Below are 18,398 nucleotides of genomic sequence, written 5' to 3'. Positions count from 1 at the left end.
AAATGGAGACAGTACCTTTTTTCAGGCACTCAGAGGACTTTATCTCACTTGCTTTTATAAATAAAATAATGAAGAGCCCAAGCTATTAGTCCTATTTTATTTTATTTTATTTTATTTTTTTTGACTTTTTACAAATTATTCCTTTTAACAAAGAAAGCAGAAGTGGATATTTCCATAAAATAAAGGTTTATGTTGACAATTAAAAACCGGACATGCACACGATTAGAAAGTTCAAATGACACGAAAAGGTATACTTCTCCTCGAAGGAAACGACTATGAACAGTTTCTTGTGACTGTTTTAGAAAATTGAAATTCATACATACATATTGTATCTCTTCTTGTTTGTAAAAAGAATATACTAGTATTACTATAATTTTTTTATTTTTATTTTTTGAGACAGAGTCTCGTTCTGTTGCCCAGGCTGGAGTGCAGTGGCAAGATCTTGGCATACTGCAACCTCCCCTTTCCAGCTTTCGGCTATTCTCATACCTCAGCCTCCCAAGTTGCTGGGGTTACAGGCGTGTGCCACCATGCCTGGCTACTTTTTGTACTTTAGTAGAGATGGGGTTTCACCGTGTTGACCAGGCTGGTCTTGAACTTCTGGCCTCAAATGATCTGCCCACATCGGCTTCCCAAAGTGCTGGGATAACAGGCATGAGCCACAGCTCCCAGCCTATTAGTCCCGTTTTATAGAAGATGCAGTTGAGAAACTGTGGTGGAAGACCCACCTTCAGGTAACTCTGGGTCAAGATGTCAATGAAGGTCATCTGATAAGAAACTATTTTCCCCCTGTCCTTAAGGTAAGAGTAGCAAATGCCGCCAATCACAAAAGTCACAGCAAGTTGCTGTCACATTCTTCATGGTGATGGTGTCAGGAATCTAGATGGAGGGAAGCATAGTCACTCCGTGTCAGGTGGCCAGGACTGAAAATATCCAATGCAGTTGTACCAGTTTTAAATACCACGCAGAGAAGGTGGCAGAGGTCCCGATCCTGGAGTATTGGCTGCTTTGAAAAGTATGTGTGGGTTGCCTCTGTTTTTTAGACACCTCAGCCCTGGGTGTGAGCTGCCAAACACAGTGCATGCTCCTCACCTGCTCAGGATAGGAGACCCCACTGGACTGGCTTCCCCACTTGTGCATAGGAAGGTGCTATGGACAGTCAGTGTCTACAGAACCTCACTGTGTTTAACTCTGCCTTGCAGCCTTACCCTGTGGTTTTTAATTCAATCGGTTTCTCCTCCCTCCTTTCTCTCCTCAGCCATTGATCTGATGTACGGAGGCATCTACTGCTTTCTGTGCCAGGACTACATCTACGACAAAGACATGGAAATAATCGCCAAGGAGGAGCAGCGGAAGGCTTGGAAAATGCAAGGTTTGGTTCCGCCTCAATTTACCTGCTTGATCCTGCAGTTCCCTCATGTCCATCAAGGGCAGACCCAGTAGGAGAAAGAGAAGTAGCTAGGTGGGAAGTGGTGGGCTGGTGGGAACAGGCCCCCTACCTTCCCCTAGGGCCCACAGTGGAGTCAGCTGAAGCTGTGCACGGCAGGGGAGGGGACTAGCGTTGAGGCATGCATAGCTGCCTGTTTGCCTGGGACTGCTTCCAAGGTGTTCCCTTGCAGGTCCCCCAGGGCCCGCAGCTGGGTCAGGGGAACAACTCCAGCAGTACTTAAGCTCTCCCACAGCGCACCTGCAGATGTGGGGCTGAACCAGTGTGGCGAGGTCACACCTCTCGGGGACAGGCGACTCCGTATCTGGACGTCCCTGAGTGGTTTGCCCTCAGCTCTGTTGAATTCTAGCAAGCGATCTCTTTGCAGTAATGTTATGTGTAAACATACCTCCTTCCTCCCAGGAGAGCAGACTATTTTCTGATCAGTTGTCGTAGAATCTGTTTTAAAACTCTGGACTGTTTGGGTGATGTTAAATCCATGTCAACAGCGTGAACCCACCACATGGAAACAGAGTTTCCCAGCAGCTCCACCGCACAGTCAGATCCTTGCAATCCTGTGAGCTGCCCTCGTGGCTCTTGCACCAGTGTGGGTTTCGCACTTGCTGTTGCCTCTCTGTGGCCACACGCTCTGGTTATTGGCTGCACGGAGGGAGAGGGGCAAACATTTGCTTTATCATTTATTTCGTCTTGGCTTCCCTGAGTTTGTTTGTGTTTTTTTTTGGTTTTTAATTCTGACAGATGCTCGTAGTGGTTGACAGTGATAGCGACATAGTGGCAGGTGTGGTTTGCCCCAGTTGACAGGTGAGCACCTGATCTCTCCAGTAGCAAAGCCATCGCTGTTGGCAAAGGAAACATATGAACCTGACACCTGTTTTACGTTCTTGCCTTGATTACTCTGCATTGAACACACCGCAGTGTTTTGAGAAGGGAGGAACAGCAACAAGGGCTCTTTCAGTGAGCAGAGTTACTTGTGTTTAACAAGTCTTTTCTGGAGCAGTCTTTGACTTGTGTTCCCTCTTCTCAGGGAACACTCTCAGAAATGTAATAACATTGTGACTAAGTGTGGGTGTATTGTTTTGTGCAGAGCATTTAAAGCACAGGCCTAAGAAATGTATGTCCAGGATTAAAATGGAATTCTTCTAGAATCATTTTATAATTCCATCTATCCAACATGATGTGTCTCTTAAAGTATTTTGAAGTATTCATAAATGTTGGTTGGCATGGAACAAGTACCTCTGAGTGCATAGGGTATGCGTTGAATGGAATACGATGCCGATTAGCATTTATACCACTCTCTTTAAATATTTTGTGGCACGCACATTTTTAACTGTTGGATCTATTTTAGTTTGGTAACTCTACGCTGTGTTCTTGCTATTTCAGTTTGCTGAAAAGTGCATTGCTCTCTCCTTCAATTTCACTTGTTTGCAGGAGAATCCTTCATGTAAGTTCCCGTTGGTGCTGATGCTGCCATCTGTGTGCTGAAGGATGGAAGACATTTGAAAAACAACTGTTTCGGCATTGGCTTTGGGGTAGTTTTGACTGGAGGTGCTGCTTTTCTTCTTGCAGGAAACGTAGCTCACGTGCTCATGCCCTCTGTGAGAAGCTCCTTTAAGTGTTGTGTGTAGCCCGTGTCAGCACAGTCGAGTTTGAGAAAGCTGTGGTGCTGTGGATGTCGCCCACTGAAATATGCACCCTGACAGACAGCACAGCGCCACAGCTTTTATGCGTAAGCACACTTGATGTGAAAATGTAGCTAATAGCACTTGGAACTATCCTTCATCTGCTTGCTTTAGGCGCTGGAGAGAAGTTTTCAACTTGGGAACCAACCAAACGGGAGCTTGAACTGCTGAAGCACAACCCAAAAAGGAGAAAGATCACCTCGAACTGCACCATAGGTGGGTGGAGGGCGTCATCACTCAGCTGGGTTTCTTTCCGGGCTTTAAAAGTAAATACAGAATTGTGAGTTTCGTAAATCCACATGATTGTGTTGAAGCCCTGCATAACTGTCACTCATCGATGTGCTCAGCGACCAGCTCTTGAGCACCTGTTTTCTGCAGGGACCTGCAGTGGGCGTGGGGTGCAGAGTGATGTGTGGCAGTGGCCCTGCCCTCACAGCCTTCGGTGTCTGTGTGGGTAAAGGGACTCAAGTTGATTCTGGCCAGGGTGAGGCTGGGCACAGTAATCTTCAGGGAGAGAAATGTGTGTGAGTGTAAGTGTTCGCTGAATTTTCTACAAATTGAGGGAATACCCTTTAGAACTTTTTTTTTTTTTTTTTTTTTGAGACAGAGTCTTGCTCTGTCGCCCAGGCTGGAGCGCAATTCACTGCAGCCTCCGAGCAGTGATCCTGGGCCCAAGTGATCCTTCCATCTCAGCCTCCTAAGTAGCTGGCATTGCAGGTGCACACCACCATGCTTGGTTAATTTTTGTGTTTTGCGTAGAGACGTTTCACCGTGTTTCCCAGGCTGGTGTCGAACTCCTGGGCTCCAGTGATCCTCATGCCTTGGCTTCCCAAAGTGCTGGGATTACAAGTATGAGCCCCTGCACCTGGCCCTAGAACATTTTTTTTTTTTAATTATTATACTTTAAGTTCTAGGGTACATGTGCACAACGTGCAGATTTGTTCCATATGTATACATGTGCCGTGTTTGGTGTGGTGCACCCATTAACTCGTCATTTACATTAGGTATATCTCCTAATGCTATCCCTCTCCCCACCCCACGACAGGCCCCGGTGTGTGATGTTCCCCTTCGTGTGTCCAAGTATCCTAGAACATTTTTAAAAAGCTGTTTTGTTTGTTTGTTAGGCTCCACTCTGACCTGGCCTGTTGCCGTAGAAACTATATTTGTGTAATTCTGTCAAAGCATACAATGGCCGAAGTGGGAGGGGGCGATGGTGGTGGACATTCTTCAATACCGTTCGTGTAGAAGTGGCGTAAAAACTAGCAAAATGTGATACCTAATCGTTTTCCGGCTTCTTGAATGAATGAATGAAAGAAAATGAGTACGTAGAGGTAGAGGAAGCCGCTGGGATCCAGCGGCACCTGTGGCTCAGCACATGGGTAACCCTGGCTCTCCGGCGACTTGTGTCCAGGTCTGCGCGGGCTCATCAACCTTGGGAACACGTGCTTCATGAACTGCATCGTGCAGGCGCTGACCCACACGCCACTTCTGCGGGACTTCTTCCTGTCTGACAGGCACCGCTGTGAGATGCAGAGCCCCAGCTCCTGTCTGGTCTGTGAGATGTCCTCACTGTTTCAGGAGGTGAGCACCATTGACTAATGCAGGGGAGCATTTCTGTTACTTTGTTTCCACTTTAAAAAAAAAAAATTCAATAGGGTGGACCCTGATAAAGAGAGATACATTTAGAACCTTTTGTAGTAAGTTACTGTTTAATATGCATGTCTATTATGGAAAACACAGTTTTCCAAAAAGGGAAGACCTGACATGATTTGGGGGGACGGGCTGCTGACTCAGAACGAGGAAGAGCTCTTTGAGAGGCGTGTGGCAGAGAGTTCCCTGGCGGGTGACATTTGTCTCTAAAGGCGGGTGATTCTCCCCATTCCTCTTCCTCCATGGTCTACCTTCCTGGCTCAGAAAGGCATGCATGTGCCACCCTCCTGCGCCCTGGTATGTGGGTCTCCTCCGCTGCCAGGCCTCTCTAAGCATGCCCACTCAGAGCCTCTGTCCTCATGAGCTACGTGCTACACGTTGGCAGTTCTTGTGGGCTGCATGTGTAGCATTCCTGTCCACGTCTGTCCCTGGCGTCAGAGCATGGCAGCGCTCAGGGCAAGGCGTATCACGGCTGCCGCCTCAGCCCCCACCGGCTCCATGACTCAGACATGCTTCTCAGAGCTGAAGCAGCTCAGTTACCTCAACTAATAACCAGGCTGGTGCCTGTTCTTCAGGTGCCTTGCACAGCAGCCAGCCAACAGCCCTGGCCTGTTTCTGTTGGTAACCTCTGAGAGACGCAGCCATGCCGGCTCACTCGTGTATGTCTGGTCATTGGTCACTTTTGTGGAGTTGCAGAGTTGAGCTCTGCAACACAGCTGCAGAGTTGAGCGTTTGGACAGAGGCTATTCAACCTGGAAAGCTGAAATTATTTACTGCCTGGGCCTTTCAAAAACAGATTGCCAGCCTCTGGTTGTGCCTAAGCCATTTCCTCAAAGTACCTGCAATGTGCCATAACTGCTGGGGGCACGGCCCAAATAGGAGAGAGGAGGGGGCAGCTGGGAAGTTGGTGGGTGGTTGTGTCACTGACTTTAGTGATAAGCTACTTGTGTTAGATTGTTTTTAGACTCAGGTTTGTTAAGGTGTAAATTACAGTCACATCCACCTTTTAGTGTATAGATAGATGGGTTTTGATGAATGCATAGTTTTGTAACTGCTGCTACTCAAGATGAAGAGCCGTCACCTCCCCAAACTCCCTCATGCCCCTCTGAAGTCAACCCCTCGTCCCCAGACCCCGGCAGCCGCCGATCTGTCTTCGGTCCCTTGAGTGTCCTTTACCAGCACATCATACGGATGGATGCATGCAGGAAGTAGCCTTTCAGAATCTGGCTGTCCCTACTTAACATAATACTGGGTGGATTCACCCGTGTCTTGCGCGCATCCATGACGTGTGCTTTCGATGGCTGAGTTGGGTTCCATTATGTAGATGGGCTATGGTTGTCTGTTTCCCAATTCAGACACATTTGGGTGGTCTATGGTTTTGGGGTTTTTTGATGAGGAATAAAACTGTCATGAATTCTGTATTTGCACAGGCAAGACCCTTCTGTGGGTCTGACCTGGTGAGGAAGCCGTGGGATAGAAGGTGTGCTGCTGGGTCTGGGTCCTGAATGGAGCTGGTGGAGAGGATTGATTGGCTGGCAAGCCCTGAGCTCATTCCTATTAGCCTCAGAGCCAGAGAGTCCTGTGGCTGATGCTGGTGAATTCTGCATCATCACAGTGATGTGCTTCCCTTTGTGGCGGTGCTGGTGTCCATGGGCCGGAGTGGTTTGGCTGGTGCTTTGAGGAAACTAGTATTGGGCAAATCGAGTCACTTTTATTTGCATGTGATCTCATAGTAGCAAGTCATAATTCATCTTTTAGGCTTATATGTGGAAAACTAGATGGTGGAAAGGTAAAAATTCATATGAGGACTCAAAAAGTCCAATGAGCCCAGATAAAAATAGACTTTGCAAAAAGTAGAAAAGTAAAATTGAACCATTTGTGTCAAATGAACCACAGCCAATGGTAGGCATCTGATAAAGGTTTTGATTGTGTGTACTCTGTGTTCAGAGTCTACATTTATTCCTGACAAGGTTTCCTTTCCCCTCCCTCTGGCAGTTTTACTCCGGACACCGGTCCCCTCACATCCCTTATAAGTTGCTGCACCTGGTGTGGACCCACGCGAGGCACCTGGCAGGCTACGAGCAGCAGGATGCCCACGAGTTCCTCATCGCGGCCCTGGACGTGCTCCACCGACACTGCAAAGGTGGGCGCTGGGCTCTGTGCCCTCCACCAGCGCAGGATGTTTTCCTCGAAGGGGAAGGAAGCAAAGCGAGCGTGTGCGCTCGTGCAGAAAGGGGCACAGGTGACACGTTCCATTGTTTTGTAGCCTTTGTTGTCATTTGTTTCTGAGGTCACCATAACTAATGACCTCAGAGAGGCTCCTCCTGGTTTGTTTTTAAGAGGCGAGGAAGTAGTTCCAGCAGTATGGCAGGTCCTCAGTGACCCATCACAGTGAACAGCAAGTTCTTGGAGCCCTCTTGGGCCTGTGCTTTGAGGCCCCTGCCTGCCTTGGCATTTCTGGGATCCTGTGGGTTATCAGGCCTGAGGCTTCTGGACATCCCCCAAACACATTCAGCCAGCCGTCTCCTTCCCCTTGGGGGCTCTCCAGAAGGACTAGTGGTTGCTCTGAAATAGCCGGAGAGCTGGGACACAGGACGAGCAAAGCTTCTCTTGGGGTCTCATTGGGCCTGGGCCATCTCCCACAACATCGTCCCACAGCCTGGCCCCAGGGTGGGGCCCTCACGAGGTTCTCAGAGGTGTGTGCTGTTGATAGTTGGCGGGGGCAGCTCTTAGGGCTGGAGGTGGGAGGCTAGGACTGAATGACTTCAGCCAAGATCGGCTCCTCAGCACTCCTCACGGTGGAGATCCCAGTGTGAGAGACCTGCAGCTGAAGTCTGTCTCTACAGGCAGAGAGACTGAGGGGTGATTCTCACACAGTGGGCTGGTCACTTGCAGGTCTTCCTAAAGCCCGTGCTGGCGTTTCTGATTCAGCAGGTCTCCGGGGGGCGAGGGCTGCTTCACTCCTACTTGGTTGCCAGCCGATGCTGATGCTGCTGGTTCAGATGCCACACTCTGAGAAGCCATGCCCTCAGCTAACAGGGCACCTGGTTGCTTGTGAGTTACCTGTGGCTTCTGGGCTGGCACAGCTAGTTGTAGGCGATATCCTACCGGTTAATTTTAACTTGGAGTCTTTTAGAGAACAGAGTCCTGTTCTGACAGTTCACCGAGTTGAACAGCCTGGTGGGCTGGCCTTCCCAACGCTTCTCACCAGTCTCAGGGCTGTGCAGCCGGGGCTAGGCGCTGACGCACACCCTATGGGTTCTGAGATCACAGCCCAGAAACAACCCACAGTTGAGCTAAAATGGCTGGTTTTGGTCAAATGTGACTGGATTCTGTTTTCTTCTGGTGCTTTTTTTTTTCCTTCTGAAAAACTGCGTGATCCTTTTAATTCTTACCCTAGAAATCAAATGAAAGTTACTTAGTGTTTAGTAGCTTAGGTAGAGTTTTATTTCCTAGTATGATTTATGAGAGGAAAGAGCACTGTGGAAGTCGACTACGCTGTTATCTCAAGCACCTAGTCAGAATAACGAAGAGCCTTCTGCAAGCAGCAGAAAGATGTTCTAAAAATCACTTGTTCAAAAATGCATCGCTGTTAAAATAGTCATATGACCAAAAATGTGACCAAACCACTGACGTGCTTCTGGCAGAATTCCCTTGGAAATGTCTGATGTCGGGTTCTTCTGTTTAGAAACGTGGTTGCCAGAGCCATTTAGCAAGGTGGCCTGGCCATGTGCCCTTGGTTACGTGCAGTTGTTTATCCTTTTGGCCTCCACGGCATCTTTCTGTTTATCGACTTTTGTTTTGTTTTCTTTTGTTTTTGAGTCAGAGTCTCACTGTCTCGCCGTCTCGCCAGGCTGGAGTGCAGTGGTGCGATCTCAGCTCACTGCAACCTCTGCCTCCTGGGTTCAAGTGATTCTCCTGCCTCAGCTTCCTGAGTAGCTGGGACTACAGGCGTGTGCCACCACACCCAGCTAGTTTTTTGTATTTTTAGTAAAGATGGGGTTTCACTGTGTTAGCCAGGATGGTCTTGATCTCCTGACCTCGTGATCCGCCCGCCTCGGCCTCCCAAAGTGCTGGAATTACAGGCGTGAGCCATCGCGCCCGGCCATTCTGTTCATCATTCTTTGCGTCTTCCTGTATGGATATTCTTGTCCCCTAACATTTTGTCCCATGAATTTGAGATCCCTCTCAGAAGACTAAATGGCCACTCTCTATTCCTCTGTCATGATTCAGTGTCTTTGAACTGTGACATATATACAGGTGGCCTCGTGCCCTGTCCCCACTGTCTAGTGAAGTTATTTAGAATATGTATTCCACGTATGAATTAAGTTCTGCTACTTAAGTTTCTTCTTTGCAGATCCGCACACATGAATATGAATGAAGCGTGTATTGAATAGAGAGGATGGGAGTGGCACTTCCAGATGCAACTGACTGGAAGACACCCTGTCCCCCGGGGGCTCCAACTGATGAGGACAGCCTGAGAGTGTCCTGCGGTGTCACTTTCTGAACTCGGGGCACCATGCTACCTAGTCAGGGAGCGGGGTTGTATGGGGCTTCCCCAGGTGTACCTGGCCCACCGTATGTTCAGCTGTCTCACCGGAACAATATTGATTCAGTCATTCTTTGTATGAAAATGGGAATCAATTACCCTGCTCAGTCATTGGGCTTTAGGTGGGTTTTCTTGGCGAGATTGAAGCTGTGGGGCTCTTAGGGAATGAGAAAAAGGAACATTGAAAATCCAAGTGCTGTAATTTCTCATCACATTAAAATAACAAGGAGACCCTCTGCTAAAATGAGGCATGTCCTCATGTGGCCTTTTAAAGCACCGGCCCTGGCTTCCCCAGGCCTCTGCAGGGTGAACTGCTCTTTCCATAGAGACTCCCCATCTTTGGGGCGCGCAGATGCTAATCCCAGAGCCGTGGTCTGTCCCCAGGTGATGACAACGGGAAGAAGGCCAACAACCCCAACCACTGCAACTGCATCATAGACCAGATCTTCACGGGCGGGCTGCAGTCAGACGTCACCTGCCAAGTTTGCCAGTAAGTGAGAGGCTGCATGCTCGGCAGTGTCAAACCCTCTGGGGCCGTACTGACATCCTCCCAGTCTCCAGAGCTGTGTGTGCTCTGAGAGGTCTTTAAGGAGGCTGCAAGAAAAATGATTAACAGCTGCCCTGAGAGTGAAGGCTGTGGGGTGGGGGTGCTTCCTCTTGGTGGAGGTGTCCCCTTGGGATGCGAGCCCTTTGTGTTGAGGTCTTGGCTGTTGTCCACAGCCAGCAGTGTGTTCTTGGAAGCTTCCCCCATTTCTCATCTTACAGCCCTTGACCCAGGGACCAAGTAAAATAGCCCTCTTCAAGAAGGCGTGGCTCATGCATGATGGATTGTTTGCATATGTGTTTCAGAGTGTGTTGGTTTTCATTATTTTATGGTTTCTGGTTCCATTTTCTCTGCTGTAGTGGCCCTGATTCTTCTCGGGTGTGGTCTCTGCTTAGAGCCCCAAGCGTTGAGTGCAGGGAGAATCCACTGCTTTGTTAGGTCAGAGGGACCCTCTCATCCAACCTCAGTGCATGCTGCTGGTTTTTTTTTTTTTTTTTTTTTTTAAGGCATGGGGTCTTTTTTATTTTGCCCAGGCTGGCCTTGAACCCATGGGCTCAAGCGATCCTCCCTCCTTAGCCTCCCAAGTAACTGGGACTACAGGCATGGGCCTCTGTGCCTGGCTCTGTTCTTTACTCTAGTTGAAGTTTTAAAAACCCTGGACGTGATGCGCCGAAATTTTTCAGAACCCGGAATGGATCGTCACTTCTAAACTGTTTAAGACCAGCAAATATCGGGAAAGGCCAGTGCTGCCTGTGTCACGGGGCTGTTTTCTGTAAGGAGCGTAGACCGTTAGGGGCCTTGGCTCTGAGCATTAGAAACCGAGTTTGCTCTGAGCAATTTGGACCCTCTCGCTGTCCCTTAACTGCTGAATTCCATTAGCAGGAGATTGTCTCAAGATTTAAATCCTGTGTAAATATCAAGAGTAAATTTCCCAGTCTGTGAGTTTTCATTTTTTGTATTGTTAAATAAATTTCTAGCAAGGAACTGGCCTTGTGAAATGCAGCATTGAATAGCCACACTCCGTGAAGAAGTGTGCGTAGGTCTCCAGTGTCACCTAGGGTCACAGGCCCCAAGTTCTAGATGCAGCTGAGATAGACCTGCGGATTCAATTCAGAGCCTCTGACGGGACCCATGAGTTTATCCTCCTCCTAAGTCCCTCGGTGACTGTGATGGTCTCCAGACTGGGAAGCCCTTGTTTGAGGAGCGCCCCTCGCCTTCCGAGTTCACACATGCCCCTCCCCAGGGCCACCTTGGGAACTAGGACACGTTGGGTGTGAGCACGGCTGCTCTCGCTCCTGCCCCATCCCACCTGAGTGTCACTGCAACAAAGGGCACAGCGAGGAAGGGATGTGGGAATGGCCTCCCCCGCAGGCTGCCTCAAGCTGGGCTGGTGTCAGTCCTCACAGCCATTGTTTTCCCTCTGCTTCCAGTGGAGTCTCCACCACCATCGACCCCTTCTGGGACATCAGCTTGGATCTCCCCGGCTCTTCCACCCCGTTCTGGCCCCTGAGCCCAGGGAGCGAGGGCAACGTGGTAAACGGGGAAAGCCACGTGTCGGGAACCACCACGCTCACGGACTGCCTGCGACGGTGAGAGGCCTGCACCCACACGGCCAGGGCGAGTCTTCTGGCGGGAAGGCTGTGCTCCATCAGGACCAAAGCAGGCTCTTTCACATGCCCAGGACAGAGCCTGGGCAAAGATGCGGCATTGCCTGGGTTGGCTGCAGTCTCTGGTGCTAGTTCGTCCTTTGTTTTGACCAGATGACTCGATATTTCTGTCCCCCAGCTTTGCACAGCACCAGGTGTCGGTGTCAGCATCTGCTATTCCAACCTCCGCATGTAAATGAACCCAGAGCCAAACTGGATGCTCCCTTAGCCCTTGTTCTAATCACCTACCCCGGAGTGTGAGCTGAGACGCGCCTGGCCCTCTCCCCATGGTCCACAGCCTTCTCTGCACATGATTGAAACTTAGTTGTGATGTTCTGTACTCTTAGGGCTGTTTTTGAAATTGTGCATGTACTGCTTCATTTGGGATAAGTAGTAATATTTACAAAGTGATTTTTTTGTTTGTTTGTTTTTGGAGACAGAGTCGTGCTCTGTCGCCCAGGCTGGAATGCAGTGGTGTGATTTCTGCTCACTGCAGCCTCTGCCTTCCAGGTTAAGGTGATTCTCCTGAGTAACTGGGACTACAGGTGTGCACCACCATGCCTGGCTGATTTTTGTATTTTTAGTAGAGCGGGGGTTTTACCATGTTGGCCAGGCTAGTCTCGAACTCGTGATCTCAGGTGATCCACCCGTCTTGGCCTCCCAGAGTGCTCACAGGCGTGAGCCACCACAACTGTGAGTGATTTTTTTAAAAAAATGTATTTAAGTAGCTGTAGCATACAATTGTAAAGACAGCGGAAAACCTTCCTAAACTTTATTGTTTTATAGTCTTGTATTTGCATCAATTAAACATAATGCAGAAGAGTCCTTGTTGAATGGAAGTATCCCTTAGAAGAGGTATGAGCCTTTGGTTTCTGTCTGGCTGCATAGTCAGCAGGACCAAAGTTGCATGTTTATTTTATTTTTTGAGATAGGGTCTTGCTCTGTCATGCAGGCTGGAGTGCAGTGGTGTCATCATAGCTCACTGCAACCTCGATCTCCTGGGCTCAGCCTTGGTCTCCTGCCTCGGCCTCCTGAGTAGTTGGGACTACAGATGCGTGCCACCATGCCTAGCTGATTTTGTGATTGATTGATTGATTGATTGATTTTTGAGACGGAGTCTTGCTCTGTGTAGAGTGCAGGCTAGAGTGCAGTGGTGTGATTTCGGCTCACTGCAAGCTCCACCTCCCAGGTTCAAGCAATTCTCCTGCCTCAGCCTCCCAAGTAGCTGGGACTACAGGTGCCCGCTACCATGTCTGGCTAACTTTTGTATTTTTAGTAGAGACGGGGTTTCGCCACATTGGCCAGGGGGTCCCAAACTCCTGACCTTAGGTGATCCACCTGCCTTGGCCTCCCGAAGTGCTCGAATTAGAGGTGTGAGCCACACCGCGCCAGGCCTTTTTTCTTTTTTTGTAGAGACAGAGTCTTGCCACATTACTCAGGCTGGTCTTGAACTCCTGAGCTCAAGCGATCCCCCCACCTTAGCCTCCCAAAATGCTGGTATTACAGACATGAGCCACTGTGCCCTCCTGAAAGTTTGCATGTTTCGAATTTTGAAAGCATCAACTTTGTTACCTTGTTAAGGCCACATAATAGAGTATCATATTTTTTAATTTGGAAAACTACCTCAGATAAACAATGAAAACCAAAACCTTTTTATTTATTTATTTTTTTCTTTTTGAGATGGAGTCTTGGTCTGTCGCCAGGCTGGAGTGCAGTGGCGCAACCTCGGCTCACTGCAACCTCTACCTACCAGGTTCAAGCGATTCTCCTGCCTCAGCCTCCCAAGTAGCTGGGATTACAGCGCCCACCAGCATGCCCAGTTAATTTTTGTATTTTTAGTAGAGACGGGGTTTCACCATGTTGGCCAGGATGGTCTTGATCTCTTGACCTCGTGATCCGCCCGCCTTGGGGTCCCAAAGTGCTGGGATTACAGGTGTGAGCCACCACGCCCAGCCAACCAAAACCTTTTTAAAGAAAGTCTTTGCAGCTAAATTAAATTTAATCATAAATTCCAGTAAAATGAAAGCTTTGCCAAAACAGCAGGCCATGAGGGAGAAACCACACTTCCCAAACTATGATGTGTAGAAAGCCTGTGTTAGGAGAGACGTGACGTGGTGCTGGCTCCCGGGAAGGCGGAGGAGAGGTAGAGTGCGCCCTTCCCCACTGTGTATTGCAAGCAAAGGCTCCTTTTCAAGTCCTTTGGAGAGCAGATCACAAAGCTAGCAACGCAACAGGTGCAGCTTTGCCCAGAGGCCCCCTCGTCTTGCCCTAGGTAAGATGGCAGAATTTCCAGAGCATAAACAAGGGCTTTCCAAATACCTGGTTGTTAATAGATTGAATTTTTTACTGGTGTTTCAGCTTCAAAATTTGGCGTGCGCTTTGTTGAATCATCTGTTGCATGTGTTTTGTCAGGGGCAGCTGACACCTGTGCCAGACACGCTTCTGATGCAGCCCTCCTACCTCCTGCCTCTGCACCGTCAGGAAATTACCTTTCCCAGACTTTTCGCCTCTCTTTTTTTTTTTTTTTGAGATGGACTCTTGCTCTTGTTGCCCAGGCTGGAGTGCATGGAGTAATGTGATCTTGGCTTCACTGCAACTTCCGCCTCCCGGGTTCAAGTGATTCTCCTGCCTCAACCTCCCGAGTAACTGGGATTACAGGCATGCACCACCTTGCCTGACTAATTCTGTATTTTTTGTAGAGGCGGGGTTTCTCCATGTCGGTCAGGCTGGTCTTGAACTCCCAACCTCAGGTGATCCGCCCGCCTTGGCCTCCCAAAGTGCTGGGATTACAGGCGTGAGCCGCCGCACCTGGCCAGCCTCTACATTAAACTGCTTGTGTTGAGATCACATACAGTTGTAAGAAGCCATTAGGTACCCTTTACTCTGGTCCCCCAATGGTGACCTCCTCAGCCCTGTGGTGCGATGCCCCGGCCAGGATTCAGACATTTATACAGAAAGTACCCAGCATCTCCATTGCCTCCCTGCCCACCACCCGCTCCGTAACCCCAGTCACCCCGTACTTCTCCATTTCCATACACCTGATAATTCCAGAATGTCATGTCAGCCGAATCATGTAACAGGGAACCCTTTGAGATTGGCTTTTCTTGTGCATCCTAATTCTCTGGGGATGCATCCAGGGTGCAGCTTGGGATCAGTAGTCCTTTCCTTTTTTGCTGCTGACTCATATTCCATGGTACAGTGTTCCACAGTTTCTTTAATTATTCACCCATGGGAAGACGCGAGGTGTTTCCAGTTTTGTGACTCTTACGAGTAACACTCTGGTACACGTTTGTGGACAGTTTTTGTGTGAACGTTAGTTTTCATTTTTCTGGCTTAAATTCAACTGCTGGGCCATGTGGTAGTTAGAAAATTGTTACCATTCCCCTAGGCCTATCCTGGAAATAAAATATTTAAGATAAATGTTCTTTAAAGAGACAGGCAGCGAAGGTGGACAACATTTTCTCTTTTTTTCATTGTTTCATTTTTAGTTGTATGTGTATGTTTTTGGTAGGGAAATGAACCCATTGAAAGAGATAAAATACCTCTTTCCTCCCATTTTTCTGTCTCTTACATCTCCCTTACTGCTTCTGTCTTCTTTAAACGCCTGTAGATTCACCAGACCAGAGCACTTGGGCAGCAGCGCCAAGATCAAATGCAGCGGTTGCCATAGCTACCAGGAGTCCACGAAGCAGCTCACTATGAAGAAACTGCCCATCGTAGCCTGTTTTCATCTCAAAGTAAGTTTTCCAGAAAGCCAACTCTAATGGCAGACTTAGTTTTTAGTCCACAGTACGGCCCTCAGCCTTTTGGTTTGCTGTGCCGTTGCATTTTTCATAACTGCAGCAAGCAGGAAGAACACCTAGGAAGGGTGGATGTGAGTGAATTGTCCTCCTGTCTGTGAATTGTCCTTTTGTCTGTGCTGCGGTAAACAAAATCAGTGGCTTCACAGTGAAAGTAGGATGAGAGTTACTTTTCTTGGGAAGCGGAGTGGTTGTGACTTTTTTTTACTTCTGCCATTCCTCCAGCTACCCCTCCTCTGGTTTTCTGTTTTCTTTTAAGACAAAGGCCCTCAGCATTCAGATCTGGTCCAGGAGTCGTCAAGCTCTTTCTCTGAAGGCCCGGATCGTAAAGATGTCAGGCTCCACAGGCTGCGTGCGATCCTACGATTCTCTGTTGCATGTTCTTTGTTTCATTTTACCACCCTTTAAACATGGAAAGCACCCATTCCTAGCTTGCTGGCTGGAATGGGTGACTCCTGATCTAGGCAAAGGAATGTCTTCTGTCTGGTGAAAGGAACAATTTGCTTGTTTTTGCTGCCACGAGCCATGGATCTTTGTTTTGTTTTCTGTGCTTTGCTGGGTTTGCTGTGAGATTACTTCTTGTACCCTTGGTGTTACCACTGAACAGTCCCATCATTTGAAGACTTGACTTGAACCCTGTACATGAGGACTTGGGTGGATTACCATTATGTTTTTGAATCTGTAATTCTAGCTGTAGCTACAAGGCAATTCAATAAAATACAAAGAGATACACAGACACCTGTCATTGGAAGAAGCCCCTGAAGCTTCCAGTGACATTTCTGGTCTTCTTTCCTCTTCCCTCTGCCCCTTTCCTATTTCTGCAGCGATTTGAACACTCAGCCAAGCTGCGGCGGAAGATCACCACGTATGTGTCCTTCCCCCTGGAGCTGGATATGACCCCTTTCATGGCCTCCAGGTAGGTGGGGGTGTAGGCCCGTTCTGTGTCCGGAGGGGCTGTGATCTTATCAGGACAGGAATGCAGCTCGGATCTCCTATGGTAAGATGACTGTTGGCGGGTGCGGTGGCTCCCGCCTGTAATCCCAGCACTTCAGGAGGCCGAGGAGGGCAGATCACAAGGTCAAGAGATTGAGACCATCATGGCCAACATGGTGAAACCCCGTCTCCACTGAAAATAGAAAAATTAGCTGGATGTGGTGGCAGGCGCCTGTAGTCCCAGCTACTTGGGAGGCCAAGGCAGGAGAAACGCTTAAACCTGGGAGGTGGAGGTTGCAGTGAGCCAAGATCGCGCCACTGTACTCCAGCCTGGTGACAGAATGAGACTCCATCTCAAAAAAAAAAAAAGATGTCTGTTGATATTAATATAAACCCCACCTTCCCAAAATTTATTTATCCTGATCTTAAGATATGGCACATGTTAATGAGTGGTTTTTCATCAGATACTCTGTTTTTGTTTTGAATGTTTCTCTTAACAATTCTCAATCCACTTTCAAACCGGCAAAGTCCTCGAGGTAGGATCACAGCGAGAAGGCAGCACTTCAATTCATGGAACAGATGTTGAAGTTTGCAGCTGTAGCTTGCATTTTCCTTTCCACATCTGCCTACTATGGGGCACTTGGCATTGAGCTGCTTACCAATGCATGAGACAAATAGGAGTTTCCTGTGGCTCTGTGACAAATGACCAAAAACTTGGTGGCTTAAAATTAAATTTCCTCACAGTTCTAGAGGTCGGAAATCTGAAATCAAGGTGTTGTCAGGGCCCCATGGTCCTACAGGGGTCTGGGGGATTCCATTCCTCAGCGCCTCCAGCTGCCAGTGTTTCCACGTGTTCCTTCTGTGGCTGCGCCACTCCCCTCATTTCTGGGTCACGTGGCCAGCTCCCCTGAGTCTGTGTCCAGTTCCCTCTGCTTCTCTGTCATGACAGTGGTCACTGGCTTTAGGGCCCAGGCAGATCATCCAGGAGGATCTTATCTCAACATCTTTACTTCGAGTCTCTGCAAAGACTGGTTTTACAAATGAGGTCCCAGTCTCAGGTTCTGAGGGTCGAGACGTGGGTATTGTTATTTGCAGGGTGTTATTTTTTGGCGGCCACAGTCCCGGCCCCAGCACCGTGGAAAGCATGTTGCCTTTTGGTAGTTACTGGCCTGTCCCACCGCTGTAGCACACAGCTGACCTCCTGAATAAAACAAGACCACCAGAGTCAGAGCTTCATGCCATCAGCCTGACCACGATGGTCACGTACTGAGGGAGGTGACGGTACTGTTCTAAGGTCAGGGTCTCAAAGATCTTAGTGTTTCCTGCCAAACACAGCCGTGGGAAAATGCAGTAAACAATGCTCATGGCTTCCTCTTCCCAGCACCGCCTCTCCCCTGTCTCACTAGGAGAGGTGCTGGTCATGAAACAATGAGCAGCAATCTTTGTCCCTTTTGAGGAGGCACCTGCCTAGGTTGTGAAATGGATTCAGCTTACCCTTTCATGCTAACCCTTTACATGTGGGAGGAAGGGCGCCTTCACCATCTACTTTGTCACAAACCAAACTCAGATTCCTCCAGATCCAGCTCCCATTACCAGCCCTATTCAGGACCCATCTTGGAAGAACCAGGGGCCACACCAGGTGGCCCCAGGACCCAGGTGTGCTCTGAGGCAGAGGCCTCCACAGCTCGAGTGTCAGTGTCCTCACGAAACCTGGGGAGATTTCTACTTGAAGCATAAAGCGCAGCCCGGTGCAGTGTCTGCATGGCCAAGCCTGGATAAGTGTCAGTTTCAGGAGAGGCTTGTATCTCTGGGCCTGATGATTTTAACGATGCTGAATACTGCTGTTGTCTGTTACAGCAAAGAGAGCAGGATGAATGGACAGTACCAGCAGCCCACGGACAGTCTCAACAATGACAACAAGTAAGTGGTGCTCAGCGGTGTGGGTGTCCGAGGCCTCGGGCCAAGAGCTGGGGTGGGTTCCTGTCTGCCCTGTAGGGCACCCCGCAGGTCCCCCACCACTGACCTGCTTCCCGCTTGGCTGCCCGCAGCTCCACTAGGAAAGGCCGCTCCACGCGGCGCCACAAATGCTGCCTCCTGTTGGAGGAGCCCAGTCCCACTCCTGGCCTCTGGCAGGAGGGAGGTTCCATCTG

General features: G+C 49.1%; 1 protein-coding gene across 8 annotated transcripts in view; it reads left to right on the top strand.

The window, feature by feature from the left end:
* The window catches only part of USP22 (ubiquitin specific peptidase 22), a 43,261-nt gene that overhangs the window by 20,055 nt on the left and 4,808 nt on the right, over positions 1–18,398 (top strand). For 4 of the 8 annotated variants that reach the window (XM_005583135.4, XM_074018836.1, XM_074018835.1 and 1 more), the window contains 9 exons: positions 1,259–1,372; positions 3,241–3,342; positions 4,538–4,707; positions 6,772–6,919; positions 9,710–9,815; positions 11,300–11,458; positions 15,126–15,252; positions 16,140–16,231; positions 18,106–18,168. In XM_005583135.4, the coding sequence (XP_005583192.1) occupies positions 1,259–1,372; positions 3,241–3,342; positions 4,538–4,707; positions 6,772–6,919; positions 9,710–9,815; positions 11,300–11,458; positions 15,126–15,252; positions 16,140–16,231; positions 18,106–18,168 (1,081 nt within the window). Of the gene's footprint in view, positions 1–1,258; positions 1,373–3,240; positions 3,343–4,537; positions 4,708–6,771; positions 7,019–9,709; positions 9,816–11,299; positions 11,459–15,125; positions 15,253–16,139; positions 16,232–18,105; positions 18,169–18,398 lie in introns of all 8 variants that reach the window. The other 4 variants (XM_065532890.1, XM_065532893.1, XM_065532892.1 and 1 more) reach the window with 1 other exon arrangement.

Source organism: Macaca fascicularis, chromosome 16 (genome assembly GCF_037993035.2).
Source record: "Macaca fascicularis isolate 582-1 chromosome 16, T2T-MFA8v1.1".
In the NCBI taxonomy this organism is placed as follows: domain Eukaryota; kingdom Metazoa; phylum Chordata; class Mammalia; order Primates; family Cercopithecidae; genus Macaca; species Macaca fascicularis.
The sequence above is the reverse complement of the archived record's forward strand: the minus strand, read 5'-3'. Positions and strand labels throughout refer to the sequence as shown.